General features: G+C 35.7%; 1 protein-coding gene across 1 annotated transcript; it reads right to left on the minus strand.

The window, feature by feature from the left end:
• Nucleotides 1-805: 805 nt before the first annotated feature.
• LOC143470375 (alpha-(1,6)-fucosyltransferase-like) lies at nucleotides 806-8304 on the minus strand. Its single transcript, XM_076968474.1, has 11 exons — nucleotides 7335-8304; nucleotides 7179-7216; nucleotides 6779-6938; nucleotides 6600-6708; nucleotides 3554-3788; nucleotides 3266-3370; nucleotides 2976-3117; nucleotides 2346-2412; nucleotides 1759-1874; nucleotides 1488-1653; nucleotides 806-1352 (listed from the first exon to the last, which is right to left on the minus strand). The coding sequence occupies exons 1-11, from the start codon at nucleotides 7481-7483 to the stop codon at nucleotides 1041-1043; spliced, it is 1599 nt and encodes a 532-aa protein (XP_076824589.1). The 5' UTR covers nucleotides 7484-8304; the 3' UTR covers nucleotides 806-1040.
• Nucleotides 8305-10112: the final 1808 nt, after the last annotated feature.

A 10112-nucleotide genomic window follows, 5' to 3' on the forward strand; every position in this document is an offset into this window, starting at 1 on the left:
CCTGCAAAAATAATGAATACCCCGGCAGCAACAGAATACACTTTTATTATAGCCTTCAGTCGCCCAACAAATGTAATTCAGGTAATCACGTTTTAATGCACTCGTTTTACTGTATCTCCATCAACTCTCCCCGACTCGCAACCAAACCATCCCCTTTTTTAGCATAAATCTTTTTTTTTGTCCGTTCGTTGTTTTTCTTCAAAAGTTGCATCATCCTGGCCAAGTTTGACCTCTGACGTATTTGTTTTCCAATTTCCGAACCAGTTCAATCAAGGTCTTCACATTATCATTTCTGATGCAGATGTTTTTCTGCACGTAGGCTATGACGTGACACAGAGTCACGTGGTTTGGTTGTCACAACACCACGAAAATGCAGTTTGTAAAAAATTTTGACTTTGTAAACAATTTTGACATTTTTTGACCTAATGTTGTAAATTTGACAAATTTTTGACTTTTTTTGACAAGTCAAAAAATAATCGCCTTACTAATAACATAATGTAAGCGCCTAAATTTGCCAAGGCAGATGTTTGTTTTGCAATTGTTTGCACGACAAATTTTAACTTGCAAACTCTGCAAAGGCCTGCAAATACAGGTTTTGGCACTGGAGGAGGATGGTACTGGATGTATATCGGTATGAAGTTAAATGAGCTCATGCAAATTCCAATAACTTTAAACTCATATAATTAATTTAATTGCAATTCAAACGTTTAATCACTCACTGAGACATTTAACTTTAGTATAGAAGAGCTTCATTATATTGCTGATTTGCGTTAATGGTGCACAGCAGTATGGCTGATTAGAAGTCTATTGATTGTGTAAAAGTGCATGGGTTTTGCAAACGGAACTTTTTAATAGATGTCATGAACTTTATCACAGGCGTCACACAAAACATCACTAAAACCGCCGTCAATATAGGAGGCTTTTTCAGTAATAAAATACTCAAACAATGCTTTTTAAATATCATGGTATGTTAAATGCATTTAACGTAATAGAAAGACATGGACAAAGGCACTTCACAACGTTGCCGTAGGAAATTCAAACTATATGTCAGTAATAGCAACATACGGTACTGTAGTTAAAAGCTGTTCAACTTTATGCATAGGAAAGCTGCCGTATTGTCCAGTTACTTTTGTCCCAAATCCTTTGTACTGTAGCGACCCGGCTAATAGTGGCTGGAGAAAAATCTTCTCTCCGGCGGAAAAGGAAAGTTCCCCGTTGCCGCCGAGGTGACTTTCAATTGCACGGTAGATTATGGGGAATCCCTGGTGGTAATACATTCCCTGATCAACAGACCGTGACCTGAAAGTAGCATCGCTGGCAGAGTGCATGAGTTCCGTTACAAGACGGCCGACCTGTGCAAAAAAACAATACGTTTTTTCAAGTGATCCTAAACACCATAAAGTGTTGATTGTGTTAATACGTGATTAGGTGACCATTCAAATTTCTGTTATACGGACCATTGCAATAACGAATCACTACAATCTTACATTAGAACTGTATGTTCCGACGAAATAGTCGCTTTGCGATAAAATAACTAAATCACAAACTAATGAAACGAGTTCTTCCTCCGTGTCCCGTCCGAAAAAGCCTTGTCTCATATCTTTTAGAGATTTCTTATCGTTTGGTTGATACAGAAATTTGTAGTTTGGGTATCTAAAACCAGATTGACCGGGTTAAACAAATGCGTTAAATTTTAAAATAAACTGAGAAATCATGACATTGTTATCGATATTATCGTAGCCATATATTTATAGTTACTTGCGACGGGCATCAGGTATCACATGCGCCAGATCGTCGCTTGCAACGTAAATGTTTCTGGTTGAACTGCTACCTGCACTTCTCAAACGGTTGTCAAACCAATCGATAACGTGCTCCTGTAATAGTTCGTTTTCGTAAAAAATTTAAAAAAATGCTGAGCACTTTTCCAGAAAAAAGGCTTAGAAATTCTGTACACTAAGTTATAGAAGGTGGTATAAGATCCACTAAACTTTAAACTAATTTTTTTGCTTTTGTAAAAGTATTTTATAAAACATTATGGTGATTATAAATTTAACAGCACGTAAAAAATTATGCGGTTTACTTAAAAAATTTTGCATAAACTTTATCTTTGTCCCTTAAAATAAAATGGCAGATTCCTCCATTTTTTTCAGTGAAGTGAAAGTCATGACCTAATGCGTTACTTTTACTATAGATAAAGCATAAAGCAAAAGGAGTTTCAACGCAAATTTTTCTAAAAAATAGGCGCATAATTCAAAGGCAAAATAAATACATTCTTTAAGACTATGTAGGAATGAGTTCTGAGTTGTGTTAAAAAAAGAAATAACAAAAAAAAAGTCTCAACCAACCATATATTTGTCAATCCCCACTCTTTTGGCTTCCAAAAAATGTTTGTCTGTTCTCCGAACATGGATACTGTAATTAAAATGTATAAAGTTTATAAAAAAATATTCTAGGGAATCATCATAAATTATCAGCCCTACCTCCGCCAAGAAGTTATGTTCTGATGCACGTTCATTTGTTAGTCGCACTGCTTTATCAAAACAGCGAGCGCTAAAACTTGGCTGAAGTTTAAAAAAAAACTATATCCTGTAAAATTTTATTTCTTGAGAATCATGAGATAGTCATACTTGCTGGTACCGGATAATCTTGCTAGGATAATATAAGTCGGTTTAAGCATTTTGTACCTTTAGATAAAAAGTATCAGCAGTACCGGGATCGATGGCACAGTAATTGGGTATGCTATACTATTCTGACCGATTGTCCACGTCCAAGTAAGAAACATGGGACAAAACAATTACTTTTCTGACAACGCCGCTTAAAATTTATGAGCTACTTTGGCGGGAGTATGCACTCTTTGAGTTCTTTTATGCCTACACACTATCTTTCATAAAAATACGCTACTTAACAAAGTTTTTCGCATGTAAGTCGAAATATAAGAGTAGGTTTGTGATGCTGGTACATGTTTTTGCTCCTACCTAACATAAGGATGGACGAGATTAATCTTTTTTCTAATTTGTTGAACTTTGTCCGTAATCCAACGACTGGGTCTAAACAGATAGCGCATGATTTGTCCGATCCACCATAGATTTGGGTCGTCGTGGAGAACTTCGATTCTTTCTGTTAAAAAAAAACAACTAAATCCGAATACTATGCAGAGATGACGGTTTTTCGATGTCTATAAGTTACAAAGTTTAATTACGGATACAGATATGTGATGTCATAATAACATTATTTTATGAACTGTTAAAAAGATAACGCGATTTACCTTGCAAAGATCTGGGAATGGTAAATGCTTTGAAATAAGTTTCATATTCAGCTGATCCCGCGTCTAAACTAACTACTGCAATGTCTTCATATTTCAGCTGTGATTCTACCATGCACAAATTGTAGGATAAATAAGCCTACCTAAAAAGATGTTTCCTTTATTCTGACAGAGGCCCAGGAATAAAGGAACAGATCAGTTTAAAATACAGGACAAGGAGGACGGATGGCTAGATATTAGAAAACATAGAAAAAAATATATGTTTAATGTTGGTTTTAGGCATAGGTCTACCTCCTAACCATTCCACAACCTTCATTGACATATCTTCACTGGAACAAGTTTTACTTAGAGGAAGAAAAACTTTCTCAATTCCCTTGCAGTGCACATTCTTATTATCCACCAGCATTACACGATTGGTACCCAACGCAACTAACAAGCATTTGCCGATGTGGTGGAACTGACATCCCAACCCGCAACGAGGAAACTTGCAAATCAACTTTTTAGCCGTTTTACAATCGCTTGGATTCTATCCAAACAAAAAGCAGCGGATTTGTTGGATTTAAATTATACCTTCGTGAAGTAAGTTGATACACTGTATTACTAAGTACTGTACTTCTGAATAATAATTTATACAAACTCAAAAGCGTTTATTCAAAATTAAATAAATCAACATGAATTCATAGAAAGTCATACAATTGATATTTAAATATATTCACACAAAATAAAAAAAATTGATTAAATTTAAATAATTTTGTACAAACAAATTGAATGACACGAAAGCACACTTTTTTTATAAACTTTGTAAGAATTTTTTGGATTTATGTGAGTTTATTTTACTTCGTATGAACTTTCAAATTTTATTGCATTTGTATGGACTTAATTACACAGGCCAACAAAAAACTTTTTTTTTTCAAAAGGCATGATATGTTAGATCGATTTAGGGGTATATCAGGGGCGCTGAGTCCGAAAATGCCATTACTTTTGCTGAATTGGCTCTAGTTTTTGAGATATTGCTTCTTCCTACATATACCACGAAAAGTTAGAAATGTAGCCTACGCTAGTGAGTAACATAGGTTAATAAAAACTGAAGCCATGTGAAGCAGCTATTTAGTTTTGCCCGAATGTTGAGTTGTCTGGCACAATATAAGGTAAATAAGGCCTTAGATTAGTTTATATCATCTCCAATCAAGCATCGAAGGATTTCTTTCATCTATGGGTCTACTTGAATATAAACCAGAAGAATGGAGACTGACAGCTCCAAAAAAAGTTTGAAATGTGTGCTACTTTACAACGAAAATAAGTTTGCCTGTGTTCCAATTGGCCACTCTGTCGTTTTAAACACTAAACTAAACACTGCCAAAGTGTAAGGATGGTCCTGAAGAAACTTTCTTATACTGAATATAACTGGGAGATATGCGTTGAATTGAAAAAAGGTCAACTTTCTCTTAGGAAAACAAGGCGGCTACACCAAGTATCCCTGCTTTATTTGTTACTGGGATAGTCAGGCCACTGATCAACACTGGATTGAAAAGGAATGGCCCATACGTGAACAACTTGTGTACGGAGATAAAAACATTGTAAATAAACCATTGGCCAGTCGTGATCGCATCATTTTACTCCCATTGCAGATCAAATTGGGTTTGATGAAACAATTTGTCAAGGCCTTAGATAAAGATGGTGCTTGTTTTGATTAGCTGTGCAAAGTGTTTCCTGGTCTTAGTATTGAAAAGCTGAAAGCAGGAATTTTTGACGGGTCACAAATACGAAAATTAATTAAAGATCAAGTTTTTCCTTCATATACGACTGAAGTTGAGAAGGCAGCCTGGTACTCTTTCGTTGCAGTTGTAAAAGGATTTCGTGGAAACACAAAAGCAAGCAACTATGTCGATCTCGTAGAAGTGATGCTTACGAACGTTCAGGCTCTTGAATCAAGGATGAGCATAAAAGTTCACTATCTATTCAGTCACTAGGATCGCTTCCCTGAAAACCTCGCAAATATGAGCGAGGAACAAAGTGAAAGGTTTCACCGAGATATCAAATTAATGGAAGAGAGATAACAAGGTAGATGGGATACTCACATGATGGCAGATTACTGCTGGTGCCTAATTCGAAGCTGTCCACTACAAGACTACAGGCGAAATTTGTACAAGAGGACTTTCCTGCAGCTGATGACTGCATGATGAAGCTAAATAGAGTAAATAACTAGAGTGCATCTAAGAACTTCATTAATGCACATTCTGAGATGAATTTATTTCTTCGTAAAGTGTTTTGCTTTGAATACTCCGTGATAAATGAAAAAAATTGATTGCATGTTCCTTTTGTCTGTTTTTACAAATTGTCGTCTTTCTTGTGTAGACTTAGGCATACTTGGTTTGTTATTACCAAATTAGTGCTATTTATTGTTCATTTCAAGCAAGTTTTAATGTGGTATTGGAAGCTTAGTCTCACAAATTGCAATATGTTAGGAGAATCTGATGAAAATACGAATAAATGGGGAATTTTTTGTGTTGAATATATGGAAAAGAATAGACTTATGCAGTACTTCTTCATTTAGCTAATCTCATTGTGTCTTAGCTTTTGCTCATTCTTGTGGTTTTAGTGCAGATAGACTTAGTAAAACATTTAATATAGGCTGTTCCTTAAGATAAAATGCAACGTAGCTTCAAATTTAATAAAACGTACCAAAAATATCGAAATTCGCTAATATCTTAAAAACTAGAGCCAATTTGCAAAAACTAATGGCATTTTCGAGCTCAGCGCCCCTGATATACTCTAAAATCGTTCTCACCTTCCATGCCAAAATTTTTTTGTTGGCCAGTGTTATTGATCTGATCCCGTTGCATTGTAGTTTTTGCTGCTGGGCTATTACGGCCACGATAAACGTTACTCCAGTTTGCAAATTATGTGAACTCACTCTTTGCGTCTTTGTTAGATATTGTATTAGTAAAACGAAAAAGAATAACAAACGCAAAAATTGACATTAAGGTTTAATTAAATGCCTTTGATTGTATGTTGACTTTTTGTTTGAATTAATACGACTTTTAAAACCACGTTCTTCTCAAAACCTTGAAATAATCACTTTAGTATCGGAACCGAATAAAATGTCTTGATAAAAGTTTTTCGATACAGAGATTTGGCACCGACGGAACCGGTATCGGTAGTAAAAATGTACCCCGGTACAGTAATTCCTTTTCAATCAATAACTTAAAGTAGCCAAATAATTGATAATTAGCTTTACATTTTGAATTGGTAACTAGGAAACCACTGTAATCAACTGCAAACCGGTTTACATAATTCTTTGTGCTGTATAGTCTATATAGCATCATCATAAAATTACCTGCAATTTTTGAATCCTTTTTTGAACTAGATTTCCAAGAATCGTCAGGTTATCCTGAGATTGGCTATAAATGGCATCAACAAGAGCTTCGATTTTTCGCGTGAGATCTCTATAATAGTCCACAAATGTCTAATGAACATGAAAAACTGAATTAAAAAACATTGCTTCAAGATTTTTACTTGAATGGAAGGTAGTTTCTAGAATAATCTTCTTCGAGGGCAGATTTTGTTGTCAAGTCCAAATCTTTGCTAAAATATTTCCTCGCAAACTCTTTCACTTGCAATGCTTCCGAATAAGCTCCCACAATTAAACTTCTTGCCCCTTGAAAGGTGAATTGATCTGACAAAGGAACAGAAAGTTTGGCAAAAATTCGTCTCGGGTAATTTGTAAAGACTAAGTACATCCGATTGAGACGAATGTGATGCGATGTAGCAAGTGTTCTATTCAACAACAGTAATTTGATATAGCGTTATAGTTTTAGGCCTATTCAACTGAAGCTATTATTGGCCTGTCTATTCAGTAGGTTAACCATCATGTGTGCTGGTTGCTACAATATGAGCAACTCGATGAGAATAGTACCTTTATTTTGTCGTTCACTGAATGTTGCCTTAACGGGCCTGCCATAAAAAAAAGATATGCAGAGTGATCTTAGAATATAGAATGTTGAAATACATTTATAGAATGTTCCAAGAAGCACATATTCTTGGTAGATACAGTGCAATACAAATAACAAACCTCGTTTCTGAGTTATTTGTAGAAGTTGGAAAGACTAAAATTCTTCTTACTGATGTAGGCCTATTGTATTGTTTAACGTAGTTGTATATGAACATGATATTCACACACAATGAAACCACCAACAACAACTTCGGGATTGTTTTCATCATAACTTCGGTTCGATTTTAACAAATGCCCTTCTAAGCCAAAAAATTAGGTCTACATAAAAGAACAACTTGTTAACAGTAGCTGACACAATCTGTAAATTCAGGCGTTTACATTATGTTTTTGGGTAACTGCATTTTTATAAATTGCTTATTTGTGACTGGAAAACAACTGACATTCAGGTATAACGAACTAAATTAGCTGATAAAGGATCGTTATTTTCCAGTTAAAGCTGCATCGCAAACGGTAAGAGTGTCCTATTTCCTGAAAAAGAGGAAGTGCTAAAACAGTTCATCATTATAGCTGAACTACAAAATCGACGAGAAACCCCGCACTTGAATATCTACTAAAGTACTAAACCGTCTTAGGATTGAATAATGAACATATTGTATAGTGTATACTATAACAACAGCTTCAATTAATCGAATTCGTGACCTACTTCAGCCGAATCATTACGTCACGGAATTTTCGTGGGTACAAAGCTGGTGAGCTTGGAAAAATGCAGAAGTGGACAGAGAAGCTAAGCTTGGAAAAGTATAAGGCCGCGCAAATGAAATATGTATCTAAATTAATTAGACGCTCTGAAACCTACCAAAAAATTCACTTTCTTAAATCCTACCTGACGATTAGACAAAAAAGGCGTCAACTTTGAAGCAAATATTAAAATACAGACTTGTACCGTACATGGAAAGCCACTGTACGATAGTAAGAGTCATCCAGCAATTTTACCAAAAAAGTTTAACTAATCAATAAACATACAAGCCTACTAAAACCTGCTTACGACGGGCCTGAATAAAAATTAAAGCAAGTCATTTCTTTTATTTATCCTGGCTATCTGTCGCACTGATCATTGATTTGTAACGGAGTCATCATTCGCTTTCTTTGATTTCATTGAAATCTTACACCGTTGTGAAACATCGCGAAGATCCTATCGAAGCCCGCTGGTATTGTAACCGAATAGGGTAAGTGCGCTCACAACTATATGGAAGCTCAAAACTCTGTAGCTCTGCTCAGGCTATGCAATGGTATCCACCAATAAAGTTAAAAAAGATGTAGGCTATAACCATCAAATTTGTTTTTTTAAAAAAGCCTACCGTTCAAATCGATGAGAAAAATTCTGCTGAAGTTATTTGCGCTCCAATTAAGGACTGAATTTGCAGGTTTCGAACTTTGGACCGGGAGCCTTTGGTTTGCTGTTTGCTGAAGTTTTTCTCGGCGTCACGGTGAGCTACACAACCACCAGGGAGATTTTTACCTTTTGACCTTACTAGTGGGGCATTACCCTAAAATACTTTTTTAAGAATGTGGGTAAGTTTCAACTATATTGACTTCTGTAACACACTACGACATTGGGAGTTTTGTTGGTTTACGTCTGCGCTGGGGCAGGGATTTGATCCCGAAACTTGTTCAACCTGGGGTGGGAATTAATCGTGACTGTTGTTGGGTTTGGTGTGCAAAAATCGTTGTGCTTTATAGTTAGAAGCGACAACAATCAAACTTGAAAGCAGGGTGGGATTTAAACTTGGGACTTCTGAACTGCAAAAAATCAATTAAATGGAGGCGTCATTACACATGTTCCATTACACCAGTGATTAAAAATATAGCTTTGTAATTCTGGAAAACCGTCGCAAAACGACCTTTTTCAAACTCTTAACAAGTTATTGCATCAACTACGTCTGTAAAGTTGTTACGACTCCGCAGACAATGGAAATAGAATTCTCGGTTTACTTTCCTACATTACTAAGTTGATCGAACATTTTACGACCGGTAAACTCGACTCATTTAAATTTGACAAAATAATCAACTGCATATAAAAATCGACTCTTTTATTATAAACCAATTTTCGTGTATTAAATAGGGTAAAATGATGAAACATTGACGTCATTATTACGTCATGAAAAAATATCGGCTGCGGCAGCTTATTCTTCTCAGAGCCTCTTCTGCGCAAAAAGAGCTTGCACCTACTCCTACCTCCGTTTCAGGAGCTCTGTGCGCGATTTGTTGAGCGCAAGCTGAGAATAGAAAGGTGAAGCGGGTTCATTAATCGATCTTGAGGTTATGTCTGGTCTAGGGGATATCATCGGTTAAAACTTTCGTAAACGTTACTTGTGGTGAGCACTGATTCACCGTGTTTAGATTACAATCTTAATTGCGCTTTGTCAACACTTAGCGGTTAGTTTGTTTGTTCCGCATTGCTGCTTGGTTGCGTTATTATTGCTTGATTTCACAGAGCTGTGCTGATTATAACGTTGTTATTAGCCAATCGTTAGCTTAGTTTAAGTCATCCAAGTCTTATGGATTATTCTACAACCAATTTAGCGAAAAAAGCTAATTTAATACCGTGATAACTTATTTCGTATGAATTAGTAGATTTGGTGATATTCTTTGATGATTTCTTATTCCTTCTTCTGATGTGTTATTTAGTGTGTGTCATTCATTGAAGTTCAGTCATGCCGTGAGCCGCTCACAAGGTATAATATGTTGAATATAATATGTTACTCAGATATTGTTGTAACTGTAACCATGACGGCAATAATAAGATCCGACCATTTCTCCAGTCTTGTTTCATCATAAATCGCAACCTTTTCATAATTTTAAAAGAAGTAACGGTTAACTAACATAACAAGCGTTGCT

The sequence above is a fragment of the Clavelina lepadiformis genome, chromosome 9, assembly GCF_947623445.1.
Source record: "Clavelina lepadiformis chromosome 9, kaClaLepa1.1, whole genome shotgun sequence".
NCBI classification, from domain to species: domain Eukaryota; kingdom Metazoa; phylum Chordata; class Ascidiacea; order Aplousobranchia; family Clavelinidae; genus Clavelina; species Clavelina lepadiformis.